Raw genomic sequence first — 15,046 nt, 5'->3', positions numbered from 1 at the left:
GGCTGATAGTTGTCATAGTCATGTACAATTTGATACTGACGAACTGATGATACAGGATCGATTAACGTCGCAGTTGAACAAACTTTATTACCAAATGCGCTCATGAGAGTACTAGTCATGCAAACAGAACTTGCTACAAACATTTAATCTGATAGTACCTCATATCAATCTAAACTCGCTGAATCAGAATCGATTAACATGAAATTTCGAGTTGTAATCGATTTGGACTCGAATTCTTGGCAACCGGGAGCGATCTCAAACTTGGTGAGAGTTAAATACCGCCCCTGATTGTATCGTATTCAATTTTCAGGCAGTTTAGAGATAATTTTGAATCAACCATCGCTGAACAAGTTCGCAATTCGCTTATGGCTTGATTGTTATCAACTGGGTTTAAATTAGGAATTTATTTTACAGACGAAACATTTTATTATTAAATAATTTTATGCAATTTTCAGTAATTTAACGTATTATATATACAATAGAGTATCTATAATCCATAAGTTTTGTCATGCTTAGTGTTTGTGGACCTTCATAAAATTACATATCTAGTATTTGTCATAATATACGACTTGTATGTGAAATGATTATCGTAGTTTTGCACTTATGCAGTTATGAAGTTTATATTTAAGATATGAGCATTGCATGGTTGTAATGCGTGACCAAAGCGTAAAGCGTTGGGAATAGCGCGCTTCTTTTGATAGCCAAGACGCGTAATATCTCGCAATTCACAGGCTACGGGGATGACTTCATTCACACCATCCTCTCTGCTACTTAAGGAGCAAGGTGAGAAATGAGCAACTCGTCCTACAGCTTAAAGAGACTCCCAGGGTCGCTTTCCATTGCTGCCGCGGGAGGAATCGCATTTTTAGCTCTATCTTTAATCACAAAAGAATTCTTATAATAATACTTTTTCTTCTTCTAGGGCCTCTCTATTACTAGAGGTTGGTCGTCAGTCTCTTGAAGCGCGTGTTGTCCTGTGCCAGATGCAGCAACTCGCAATGCCCGCCAACCTCATGAATTCATGTTTATTAAATACTTGGTGGAAATTAATATTGCATTAAATTCTCTAATAACATATAATCAAACTACTGTCACTAATTTGTTTCATTAAGTAGTGTGTAGAAACTGTAACTCGTACGAAGAATCTGAAAAAAAAACAATATAATGTTTTTATATCATATAAGACGTAAGGTCGTAATACTTTCAATGGAATATTTTAATAACGACCTAATTCTAAATTGATATTGACTTATTGTAGGGTAATTTTTTTTAATTCACCCTTCAAAGTACATCTTCAAAGCTTGATGGTCATGGGATGAAGTTCGTTTGTTGTTTGTTTTTTAAAATGGAAAAACAGATCTTTCATTATTAGTTTTCAGTCAACTGAAGGGCTGAAAGACTAAGCGATGAAGGAACCTCTAATAGGACTCTAAAATTGTAATAATTTTATTACTTTTAATTAAATAATAATAAACTTACGCTCACAAAAGTTGCAAGTGACATTTCATAATACGGACCAGCTTTAAAAACAAGCCTCCTGTTTGAAGTTTCCGCCAGTAATGCGATGTTCCTTTGAAGAATTGTCGGTGCATAATACCAGCCGCTTTCAAATAAGCTGTACGATAGTAACTGACTCTGAAAATTTTGAACTCTTACAACGGTAAATGTATTTGTTGTTAAAGTTAGTATTGTCTTTTCTATATCTACTCTATTTACTATGATCTATATGCGAGTCTATGGAACAGCCATTAAAAGCAGACTGAACATACAGAATAAGATGTCCTAGGTTAGAAGGTATATTTATTTTGTCAGATTTTTGCAAGGTACAAGAAAGCCATGGGGTATGCTCATTCTCTTTCTTTGTCAGGGTTGCGAAGTATTTTGTATATAAATGGTTACCATAGTAACGGCCTCCTTAGTCCACGTTTATATTAATCTCGTTTATTTAAGGTCCAAATAAAACGTATCTCAGCGTATATTTATAAAAAATAATTACTGTTCGTTAGTCTCGCTTAAACTCGAGAACGGCTGGACCAATTTGGCTAATTTTGGTCCTGAATTATTTCTGGAAGTCCAGAGATGGTTTAAACGGTGGGACACATAAATAATAAGTAAAAAAACATACAAAAAAACAATAATAATTGAATTTTCCAATAAAATCCTATTGTGTATTCCTATCTATAGGTGCTTTCAGAAATGTGTGTTAAGTACAACAAATTTTCCCGCCATTTTATGGGAACTTTATACTTGACTAGAAGTACGTAATGTCTGTAGTTCGAGGTTGTGTTTGGTATGTTTTAAAAATGTTGTATTATATTTGGACACAAATATATATAGGTGACACAAAGTTCACGAGTACTTCTAATATATAAAAATTACCTCGTGAGTTACTTCATTGCTGTACCAATAGAAAAGAAGTAACTGAATTAAACAGGCGACAATGTACAAACAAGCAGACAGAAAGGCGCCTAAGTCGTTTTGTATCTAAAAATATATTAGATGTTTATTTATTCATACGTTTTCTTACAGCCATATTAAAAAGTACCAAGCCAAAACAGATTACATTGAAAAACCAAACAGAAAACATAAGACAATTAATTGTTCCCTTTGGAGTAAATACTCTTGGGCCGTGGGGTTCAAATGCACAGGCTAATTGTTAAAATTGGGTAAGATAAAAATTAGGTATGTAGATACACAGGCACCAAACATTTTAAATTTATTTTTATTTTATCAATTTTATCAATTTAATTTATAAATTGTTATTATATTTAATATTTATATTACAATATACTGTTGAATAAAGTCAAAGTCTTCTTAAAATATTTCCTGACACCCTTTTAATTATATTGTTTGAAACATTGGCGAATTACGCGGATAATTTGTAAAAATAGATATAGAATAAATTTACGAAATATGATGTATTTACTCACCACAACTATTTGTATAATACACACTCCTAAATTCACAGAAATTACGATCAAATAAATAAACATCACTGTCGATATTAAAGAATTAAATAGTTTATGATACCTAAAAATATTATTATATATTTATCTATACTTAATATTATAAAGAGGAAAGGTTTGATTTTTTGTTTGTTTGTTTGTATGAATTGAATAGGCTCCGAAACTACTTGGCAGATTTGAAAAATTCTTTCACTGTTGGAAAGCTACATCATTCCTGAGTGACATAGGCTATATTTCATTTTCAAAAAAATAGGCATCCTTACTAAAATTACGATAACATTAACATTTGTTTATTATTTGATACAATTCTAACAGATGGCGCTGAGTTAAAGGTAGTAGTTTGGCAAGACGACGTTTGCCAGGTCAGCTAGTATATTATATTATATAATAATTAAGGCATATTTGCCATCAGTATATGGAACCGGCTAACTACTTCTTGTCACATAAGAAAAGAGCATACCAATTCTTAAAAAGCCGGCACGACCTCGGTCATTAAGATTGTCCATGGGCGGCGCGGTTACTTAACATCACGAAAGCCTCCTGCCCACTTGTACCCTACATGTCATTAAAAAAAAACAACTTACTCTACAAGCTTCATATAAAATGCGTGACTGTTAGCAACATTCTTAAAAGAAATCGCATCGTTTTTGGAACAAAAGATCTTCATGTTATAAATTCGAAATATCTTCAATTGTCCGGCAAAGAATATCATAATAGATACGACGCACATGTCCCATCCCACGACATAAGCACTTACAACATGTCCAAGAACAGTTTGAACGAACATTGAGCAGTAATAGCCTGGTGGAACACGATCAAACGGTGTGTACCCGTCGAATAGGTACAAATAACTGTCTGTACCATTTCCAACTTGATTTTTCCGATACGGTTCTGTGAAAATACTAAAGTTGGAAAAAAGTGCGAGCGCCCAAAAAAAGAATGTTACTCTACGGCTGCGGTGAATATAGTTTTTAATATGAATGTTGATGTCCTTTTGAAGCATTTGATGCCTTTCTATCTCCGATATAGATTCAATCAAATGAGCCCAGTTAGCGTAGTTTTTCTGAAAGAAGCATGCTTTGACAATGCCTATATGAAATGGGATATATTGTAATATGAGCTTTATCGAATCGATATTGAGAAATAACATGCATTTGATGTATTGACTGAAGAAGAATGCTGTTGTGACACAAAACAGTAGTAACTTTAATCGGGCAACTTGATCAAGGACTGGATGCCAAAGGCCAGTAAATTTCAAAAGGCGTAAATGTGGCCCAAGCAAGGGGTACTTATGATCTTCCAGTAATTGTAACATGATTGTTTAATACGTCTGTATGGCTCAAAATTTATATAATCTATAACAGATTGTAAGCTATCGGAATATTTAACAAATGCATATAATTATATCGCAATTAATAACATGCTGGAACATTGCTATTACATGTGGTTTGGGTACATAATTTATTAATCATTCATTCTCATTTCAATAATTATCTGCATAATAAGGGCTGCTTTCGAAATAATTACAAACGTCATAAGTTAGTATCCACGAACTAGTTACGTTTTGTGACTTTGTATTGTATTAACACGCACAGGCCTTTGATGAAAATGGTTGTATCATTGAATAGTTAAAAACTCGTCATTCAGCTTAAATGTCAAAGTTAAATGATATTTAAATTAAGGTTCTGTAATATATTTTCATGTAATTATCAACTCTAGAGCAGTGTTGGCCTAGTGGCTTCAGCGTGCGACTTTCATCCCTGAGGTCATAGGTTCGATCCCCGGCTGTGCACCACTGGAGATTCATTCAATGTACGCGTTTAAAATTTGCTCGAACGGAAGGAAACTAGCTTGCCCAAGATCCAATTATCGACGGCGTGTGTCAGGTATAGAAGGCTGATCACCTACTTACCTATTAGATGGTTCAATGATCATAAAACAGACACAGAAATCTGAGGCCCAGACCTAAAATGGTTGTATAGCCACTGATTTATTTATTTTAATTTTTAATTATCAATTCCACAATCAGACCTACCTATTCAATTAAAGAATTAATTGTTAAATACAGTAAAAGACTTGTGCGTATGCATTTCCTGATTGTTTTTTTGTTTAAATTTCGTGGAATTTAAATGCAAAACCAAGTGAACTACGGAGATATTTCTATCTAAACTCAAAAAGTTATTTTAATTTAATTACTTATACTTATATTAGTGCCTATATATTTGCCTTTTATGCAAAGGGCTCCAAATCTTGTCTCAACTAAGCACAATAGGGGCGCGAGGAAATTCCGGCTTTACCGAAGTTTTAGTGGAGTCCTCGCTGAATGCTAAGGGCCTTCGTTATGTCCAGATAAGATCAGCGGCGGAAATTAAGAGGAAATTGTATTTGTTTCTTATACAACGACGCCTTAAAATAAAATAGCTAGCTTAGTGATTACGCGCTTAAATAAATTTTAATTTTTATGAGGCGAGTAAGAATTTGTCTCCAATTAAAAGGAATGTATTGTTATGTCTAAAAGAAAAATAATATTATTGACAAATCCGTTTTTCATCGTAAATTAGTATTGAAAATAAGTTTTAAAGTCGCATTTTTGCTATATACTATAAAGCAACACCGCGTCATCTGTGTATGTATTTAAAAATTATTTTTAGTCATTCTTTTTATGGTAATTATATTATAACTATTACAAATAAGACAAATAAAACAACATCTCTGATAAATAATTGAAGGATCTAATAATATCCAAATGGTTCTATTGGTAATATTTAACGTTCCAATTTAAGTTGTATGTATTCTGTGCGGCGTATGACGCTTTCGAAGCTAGCAGGTAGCATCGCTTGTCATACAAGTTTTAAAATTTGACGGTTACTGACTTAGAATATTTTCAAATCAAACGAACGTCTACCAATTGATGAATGCAGCTTCGGATTTTGATAAATTTAACGAAAAATACGTTTTAGTGTTTAGATAGGTAGAAAGTTAAACAAACTATTATAAGTGTTTCTAAAGTTTATAATAACTTAAATGTGTGTGACTTGTGAGTGATATAAAGATGGTGAGACTGCAAAAAGGCCCTGGCTTGGGCGCGAAAAAGGGTTCGGTAACTGTTCCCTCGAAAACTGGATCCACACAAAACATGTCTGCTAATGTTAAAGTAGTGGTCAGGGTTCGTCCCTTAAATATGAAAGAAATGCAGTCGAACAATCGTCTTGTTGTAGACGTTGTTGATGACAAAATGTTAGTGTTTGATCCGAAGGAAGAAACTAGACCTTTCTTTTATCAGGGAGTCCAGCAGCCTAACAAAAATTTCCTGAAACGTGCTAACAAAGAGTTAAAATTTGTATTCGATGATGTCTGTGGTCAAGAAGCCTCAAATCAAGATGTATTTGAAATCACAACAAAAGAGATTATTTCATCTCTAATGGAGGGTTATAATTGTTCAGTTTTTGCTTATGGAGCGACTGGAGCTGGGAAAACGTTTACTATGATTGGGACTCTAGAGAATCCTGGTATTACTTATTTAACAATGGAGCACTTGTTTTACACAATTGATTCATTTGAAAAGGATAGAGATTTTGATATAGGAGTGTCATATATTGAGGTAAGTATGCTAGTAAGCATTATTTAAAAAAAAATCAACTATATTGTGTCAACTTTATTGTGTTATGTTTATGTTTGTTTGTAATCATGCTCTTTTAGGTTTATAATGAAAATGTGTATGATCTGCTTAAACCGTCTTCTACTCCACTCCAACTTCGGGAAGACTCAAAATATGGGGTAATGGTAGCTGGTCTCAGCATTCATACCATTAAAACAGCTAGAGAGCTTCTTAACATGCTTGAAGATGGAAATAAAAATAGAACACAACATCCTACTGATGCTAATGCTGAAAGCTCTAGGAGTCATGCTGTATTTCAGGTATGTTTATGCAAGTTTTGGTGCTTTTAATATATTTAAATATTTCTATTCTACATTATATATTGTTTTAGGTGTATGTTAAAATGCGGTACAAAATTAGCAGCCAGCTTCGTATGGTAAAATTATCTATGATAGATCTTGCTGGTAGTGAGCGTGCCTCAGCAACTGGTTGTAAAGGAGACCGGTTCAAAGAAGGTGCTAATATTAATAAAAGTCTCTTGTCACTTGGTAATTGTATCAACAAATTGGCTGATGGAAGCAATTATATTCCTTACAGGTATGTGAAATATGGTTTTCTTACAATGCAACAATTATTTTTTCTATTAACAACTAATCTAGTCATCATTAGCAATGTTAACTGGCCATGAAGAAATAGTTAAGTGGAATGTCAAAATAACTTTAAAATATTAATTTTAACTTTTTAGAGATTCAAAATTGACTCGTCTTCTTAAAGACAGTCTTGGTGGCAACTGTAAGACAGTTATGATTGCTAATGTATCCCCATCAAGTATGACATATGAAGACACATATAACACACTCAAATATGCTGCAAGAGCAAATAAAATCCAATTATCAATTAAAAAGAATATTGTTGATGGTGATATACGGCTGTCACAATATGTCAAGATAAATGAGGAGCTTAAGAAGAAAATTAAAGAGTTGGAAGCCAAACTATCTCTGTCCTCTCTGAAGACTGTCAAAGAGTCTGATGGAGTTAAGGAAAAAAGTAAGTCATTCATTTATATTAAAAATTTTGTTCTACGTGGAAAATTAGTTAAAATGTCTTTGTTGTTTTATATTTTAGTACCTGGATGGTATTTTTGTTTTTATGAATCATGTTTTTTGGAAATTTTATTTAAGTACGAATTACATACTAATAAAATTATGAAATATGAATATAATTATTGAATAAAGATAATTTTATTCATATTTAAGTTTTTATTTCACTGACACCTTTAAACGAGCAATTCTTATATTCATTTATAATAGCTGCCCCCTGCGAACTTTTCTCCTGAATGTAATGTAACTTAGCCTAAATTTTTAGTACGTACCAATCATGAAACATTTTGCTATGCTACTCCAGAAACAGTTTTCCGGTATGAAAACTTTTTCTTCTTTTAAAAATTATTTTGGGGTGGACGCCTTACCACTTTCAGAATATGTATAAAAAATGCCATAAGAATCGGTTGAGCCGTTTCGGAGGAGTATGGAAACGACCATTGTGACACCAGAATTTTATATATGAGATAATGCCAGCTTGCTGGGGTTGAGAATGTAGTTTCATTATCTTATGTTTGTTTGTAATTTGATATTTTCTGAGTTTTTAATTATATTTTGTTGTTAATGTGTGTTATAAAATAATTTTTAGTGAAAATTCAGACATAAGTTTTTTTTAGAGTTTAATTCTTTTTGTTATTTTGTTGTTGCTTTTCTCAAGCAAGCCAAGGCTTCGGGAGCCTAGTGTTTGGTCATTATCTTTTTAGGGTGCTTTAATAGGAACTCGTTTTTATTTTACCAAAGCGCTAATGAGATATGGTTTCATCTGTTGTTAGGTGATACCGCCGCCCATTGCCAGAAGGCGGCTTTGTCAGCCAAAGGAGGACTGTATCAATTCTGTGTGATGTTAGTTTTGATGAGCGATAACGGCATTTTTCGAATTTTAATGTACCTGTTTATTACAGTGATTCAGCAATGGCGACAGCGCATCCAATCGGCCGAAAGCGCACACGCAGCGATTGAAAGTCGTCTAGTAGCGAACATGTGCCAACAGCGCGTGCTGGCGTTACGTCAACGTCTGCGAACGCGGGCCTTCCAGCACCTTGCTGATTTGGCTCATCGGTGCTCCACTGAACAAATGGAGCAGGTAATATAGATAGTATAATATCACAAATACAATAAAAGAGATTTATCTTAGCTTGGCGTGCGCTTTAGAAACCTGTGGTCGTGCTTTCGAACCACGGCGGTTCGCCAATGTAATTTGTACCGTTGTATGTAGTGTGTCTTGCCTATTAATAAAGAAAATTACCGTAACATAATAAAAATAAAGTTAAGTGCCCTGGGTTTTCTTAAAAGAGAACAATACATTACGTATAATGCTAATTAATGGTAGTGTATTGATAATGTATGTAAATAACAAAAAAATTTTTTTAGATGTGTGCAGAAGAGATTCCTCGTCAAGAACGTGCCGCTGAAAGTTATGTGAAGCAATGTGCAATACTCGATACCAAAGTACTTTCTACTTGGAGCGAATGGGATGAGAGCCGAAAGAAGTTGAATTTAATGTACAATCAGGCTGTCGCAGACCATCCAGAACTCATAGACTTTGTTCAGAAACTACAGATCCAAGGCAAACTAAGATTAGTCGAGGCAAGAGACAATCTACGATACAAGCTTCTAGCTATCGAGCATCAGGAAATTAAATCCTTCACAGACTATGTCAGTGATATGCCCAGTATGCTGAAGAAACTTTATCTAACTTTAAAAGGTTATGATAGAGCCACTCCTGCATTGACCAATGAGTACTTAGAGATTATGAAGAAGGCAAAGTCGGTCAAGGGTATAGTCTGGTCTGATGAGATGCCGGATAACGATGACTTGTTCAAATTTGTCTCATCACTAGATTTAGAAAAGCCAATCAGTGGTATCAACTTAGATGATCTTGAGAAAATTGACTTAGTGACGGACAGTGAAGATTTAACTGATATTGAAAATAGGGAGCCACTCCCTGCAGCAAAGAAGCGTAAAGGGACATTCACAAAAGGCACTCCTATGAAGCTGATAAATAATGAAACTATCATTATTAATGATTCATTTGAGAGTATGGATGTAAAACAAGCTATGAATTCAGCGAAGAAGGTTAAAAAAGAATTGAGTCCGTCAACAGATGTGGATAATTATAGCACTATTGATCCAAACTGTTTAAATTCAACATTTGTTATGGCAAATAAAATGGACTGGAAGAAATCTGTGAAGGTAGAACCGAACAGTCAACCGATTAAAACTCTGATGGATAGGACGAATACAATTACCCGTACAAACAATTTTAATGACAGAGGTAAGTCAACGTTGCGTTTGAAATGTTTTAAGTTTCTTTGATTTTCTGTTTATTAAATCAAGTTTCACAATAATTGCGGAGCGTAGAATTGAACTTTGGATGAGAGTTTTGTCATTAATTAGTAAATTAGTTTATTAATAAAACTTCCTTACAATAAATATAAATTATTAAGGATGCAACGAGCGGCCTTATCTTTAACAAGTGTGGTCTTCCAAGCAACCTTATATATGACAAAATATTTTAAGTGAAGTGCGGGAATAACTAAATGAACAAAAAAAAAAAATGAAAAAAAAAATACGTAAGAAAACTAAAGGCTAATGATTCATGAAACAAAATGAATGCTATTATTTTATATGTAGAAAATTATTTTTTAAAATTAAAATTACTCCTTGAACATGAATATTATTTTCCATAAAAGTTGACAAAATAAATATTATTATGAAATATTCAACAGCGAGAATAGTGAAGCCGGTAGTCGGAAAAGCAATTCCCTTCAAACGAAACCCGGCACCTGTAACAGTGAGGCCCCAAGCTGGCTTCGGCTCAGGTGTTGCCAGAGATGGTACATCGCTGCAAAGAAATGTACAAGGTAACATTTTATGATTTTTTTATATTTTTATTTGTAATTATTGTTTTAAAATAAGTGTTGTTTGATGATTTGATTTTTTAAAAGAGTACCCACAGTTTTTTACTCCGGATTTTTTCTCTTGGCCTACCTACGGTCTTCTTTGCCGATGAGTAGGGATGCCTACAGATTCAAATTTAATGACATCTTATGTTTATTGTAATTTTATCTATTTATTTATTTTCAATGTACTTTTGACTTTAAATCTGCTAAAATAATTTTTTATATACAATTTAAAATAGAATATGATGAAAATGCATGAAATATTAACATTGATTGAATTATGCATGGTGGAATTTTTTTGGCATGTGACAGTGGAAGTACTGCATTGCGTTTCTTTTTTGAAGCATGGATTACAATATTTGTTTGACAAATTTAAGATTTTGTATTTCTAATGGGACATGAATGATGTCACTTGAAAAACAATGAAACCGGCTTGCCTTAGACACAAAAAGTCGATCACCTCGTTGCCTATTAGATTAACAAATGATCATAAAACAGATACAGAAATCTGAGAACCGAAAAGGTTGATTTATTTATGACAAAGAAAATTATAGCCAAAGAATCGTTACCTAGCATCCTTCATCTTATTTCTCTATCTGCTATTTCACACACTATCACACACACACAAACACTTTCTACTACGGTGCAGGCAAACATCGTGAGGAAACCGGCAAGTCTCAAACACCACTGGATTGTTTATTTATTATTATTAATTAGAATCCTATAAGTTAGTTTTGATTAGTTTGATAGTTCTACATGACTTTTGATTGGTTTATTGAAAGCGATCTTAATTAGTTGTCGAGTGAGTTGACGTGTAACGATACAAAGCTATGTCTGAGCTTGTCATATTTGTCTGATAGGCATAGCATATTAATATTGATAGGATATTGGTTTGTTAGAAAATTGATTTATTTTTAATATGAAACGGAAACAAAAAGGTTAAAATATTATTCTACAAAAATCCGTAAATATTGAAGCAACGAATCCAAAATGGCGACGCATTTTTCAAACGTAAATTATTTTCTCGGTTAAAAATAACCAATTTTATAATAGGTACACTTAAGTATATTGGTAGAAGTGAGATGCCTTTGACCAATCCAAAAACAAATTGTTTTTTTTAATGTGGCTTTTATTTGTGCCAACTTGGCACAAGGTACTTCGCCAGTGTCAAGTAGATGGAGAAGGCACGAAGGAGATTGATCGGTGGAAATAATAATTATGCACCTAAAAAAATAGTTGCAATTCGATTGTTTAAAGATAGCACAGACAACACAAATATGAGTAATAACATGATTAAATACTATTTCCTATTTACAAATAATTTATATATATAAACACACACTTACACTTTAATTTTATTACTTTCTATATATTTACATAAAAATCTACAATATGGACTAAACACAAACATTAACAAACATTTAACACTTAAAGGACGGGGGACTTTAGGGGGAAGAAAATCATAGAGAGGATACGTTAGTTTGGGACAGTTAAATAGTATCTCAGATACAGTGCCTTCATCCAAGCCACACTAACAAATTCCTTATACATTCTTATAATCCTCACCTTCGTTAATTTCTAATTTTTTTTTCTCGAACAGTAACGACAGTTCTAATAATGTGTTGTTTTTGTTTCATGTATTAATTAACTAACCTGTATGTGTCCTGTGACGTCATTAACAACTAACAGGCCAAAAGGTGAATTTAAATGAAAAATCAGTTGGTTTTAAAGCCGTCCGAGCGAGGGAGCGAATGCAGACTCATCCATACTCGAGGCCTGTCTTAAGAAAATGATAATATAAGATATATGGCGTTATGAAAAAGTGTATTTTTATATAGAATTATTTTTAGGGATTATATTTTGATGTTTTAGTACTGTTTAATTGTTTTTTGAGTGTATACAAATGTGTGTTAACTAGTTAATTAATTAAATACTATACAATAAACATTATTGTAAACTCCCCAATATATCGTAATCATAAACTTTTTGTCACTTGAAAAGTTTAGTTGACAACCTTATATTACAGTAGCAAGGAACAAACTGCATGTATACCAATTTTGTTGTAAGTTTTGGTTTAAGACGGTACGATGGTCTGTGATTGGCTGAGAGATGTTGACGAATCACAATTAAACGAATCGTTTTCGAATTTTTCAAACCCTTAATTTAAATTAAAGTACATATATAAACTCAGTTATCTACCGATGAGATGGTAACATTTAATGAAATAAATTAGAATTTGTGAATAGAATTTTCTGATATACCAATTCAATTGGTTTCCGATGTGAATTTGACCATGAGACTACAATAGACGCAGCAATTTGCTTTTGAGACGCAGCAATTGTGAATAATTTTAGACAATATTTCGCACAGTCCCACCATGACGGGAATCGTTATTGCATGTTTCAGAGTACTGGTGCAGTAAGTACCCTATCTAAATACAAAAACTGCAATTAAATCTAGATTTAAATTAACTTTATAAAGTAAAATGTATTGGAAAATTGTAGTACATTGTTCTAGTAACTGGGTTTTATTTTGTAATACCCCAACGGATACCAAATTGCGGCCGATATTTCCCTTTATATTGAAATGTACGTTTATTGATTGGACACGGGCGTCTTTGCATTCTCTTTTTGAGGAAAAGCTAATTTTCTTTGAGTTTCATAAGAACGTTGCAACGCCTAATTTTCGTTTGCGGTTTTGCATCGGTTTTATTATTTTTAGAAGGTATATTGACTTTGTATTTATGGACAAACACTTTTGTATGCTAGATCATATAAAAGTTGCTTTGAATACAATATGTGTGGATATGTCTACAGATAGCATTAGTCATTAATGAAATATGAAAAAATCGAGTCACATCTTTTCGTAAGTGAAATTATTGGTAAGTTTTATTTTCAATGTATGTAGCGACTTATCTCTAAGTAAGACTTCCATACGCTAAATATATTTTGACACACGGTAGTCCTATTTATATCAGTCTAGAAATTCTAAACCTCTCTTATCGGCTGTATACTACATTTGACGCTTTTCTTGACAAAATTAATTTTGCCCATAACTCGATAAATATATTTTTTACGTGTTCTACGGTGTTTAGCTTTAAAGTATTTATAGTAATATTATGCAATGTTCGTATTTTGTAAACAGTGATTTTTGTAATATTTTTTTAATAATGTACCGAGTTTATTACAGAAATGAAATGCGCGCTTGAGCAGGCACTAGTATGTACTGTGTAAGCGTGATGCATGGCTATCGTCATTTATACGTTTCTTTAATGAGCCGTGTCAAATAATTTATTAATATACTTTAATTTTAGAATTATAATATTGTACAAGTTTAAGAATTTTGTAATTTAGTGTCAATTATAGTTTATGATAATTTTTCAATGATTGTGGTGCGTTTTAAATTAAGAATTATATTTGAATTGTATTAATGGTTCTGAATAAATAGATTACTAGTGATTTTTTTTTATTCTCCCAACAATCATTATTTTACGACAATACGCATATAAATGAAGAAGTAAATTCATAAAACTACATTTAAATGGCCTCCTTTTACAAAAGCACACTTCTCCCTGTGAAATTGTGTATAAACTATGATGAAAAGAGATGAGAGTGTTAAAATCTTACCTCACTGACATATAGATTGACAGCTTCTGTGAATAAAAGCTTGTTTATGATCATTACGAGTATCAACCGTATAGTCTTCATCCGTATTCATCTATAGTAAAAGTAACATTTACACATACTTGTATATTAGATTTTGCAATACTACATACATAACGTTTACTTATTCGATGATGATTCTGAGAATATTTTAAAGCTTAACTGACTTTTAAATGTATTTTTTATTGTGTTTAAAGCATATGCCTATCTGTAGGTTCGATTTGTTTTAATGATTCAAAATTGCCATAATAGCGTTTATTGTATTTTTGTGTTGGTCACATTTTTTGTCAGGACTTAGAAATGCGAAGAGCTTGGACTAGCGTCCAGCAATCTTAAGTGGACTAATACATTTTGAATTCAACTTGGTATTTAAATGTACTTTGGCTAAGCTCGTTGCCTCTATAATTACGACGGATGCAAATTGAATCCTTTGCAACGCACTCGGCAATACTAATTTGTATTAGAGCGTCTAACAAAAGATAAACATGACGCAATTGCAGCGTTCGTAAGCTTTTACGTTTAAATTGATTTTAAATTGGTTTTATTAAGTAACAATCTAGTAAAATGTGATCAGTTATATAATATAAATCAAATAATTATTAAATAAAAAATATACATGTTTTGGTTGGGGTTTCTATTACCATTAGAGCTAATGTGATATAATTAACTTGACTTAATGTCCTATTACCTATTTATTGAGTCTCATATTTCACTTCCTTCCAAGTCTTTCCGGCTCTTTTTGCCTCTCTCTCTCTTTGTTTGCCTGGGACGCCCACGTTTCCGCTTTCCTTGCGGGTTCCAATAAAGCCCAAATTAG

At 32.7% G+C, this 15,046-nt stretch overlaps 2 protein-coding genes across 3 annotated transcripts; one reads left to right on the top strand and one right to left on the bottom strand.

Moving 5' to 3' along the window:
* Positions 1-1,094: 1,094 nt before the first annotated feature.
* LOC111003226 lies at positions 1,095-4,281 on the bottom strand. Its single transcript, XM_045631694.1, has 5 exons — positions 3,551-4,281; positions 2,931-3,030; positions 2,380-2,484; positions 1,480-1,635; positions 1,095-1,145 (listed from the first exon to the last, which is right to left on the bottom strand). The coding sequence occupies exons 1-5, from the start codon at positions 4,279-4,281 to the stop codon at positions 1,095-1,097; spliced, it is 1,143 nt and encodes a 380-aa protein (XP_045487650.1).
* Positions 4,282-5,828: 1,547 nt separating this feature from the next.
* Positions 5,829-13,959, top strand: LOC111003225 (kinesin-like protein KIF18A). 2 transcript variants are annotated; one of them, XM_022273628.2, is made up of 8 exons: positions 5,829-6,567; positions 6,666-6,884; positions 6,956-7,161; positions 7,310-7,611; positions 8,567-8,748; positions 9,036-9,939; positions 10,394-10,528; positions 12,299-13,959. In XM_022273628.2, exons 1-8 carry the CDS (start codon positions 6,019-6,021, stop codon positions 12,358-12,360), a joined length of 2,559 nt encoding a protein of 852 aa, XP_022129320.2. In that variant the 5' UTR covers positions 5,829-6,018; the 3' UTR covers positions 12,361-13,959. The 2 variants fall into 2 exon arrangements, with proteins under 2 accessions (XP_022129320.2, XP_022129319.2); XM_022273627.2 differs by having other exon boundaries at positions 12,257-13,959.
* Positions 13,960-15,046: the final 1,087 nt, after the last annotated feature.

The sequence above is a fragment of the Pieris rapae genome, chromosome 16 (genome assembly GCF_905147795.1).
Source record: "Pieris rapae chromosome 16, ilPieRapa1.1, whole genome shotgun sequence".
NCBI classification, from domain to species: Eukaryota; Metazoa; Arthropoda; class Insecta; order Lepidoptera; family Pieridae; genus Pieris; species Pieris rapae.
The sequence above is the reverse complement of the archived record's forward strand: the minus strand, read 5'-3'. Positions and strand labels throughout refer to the sequence as shown.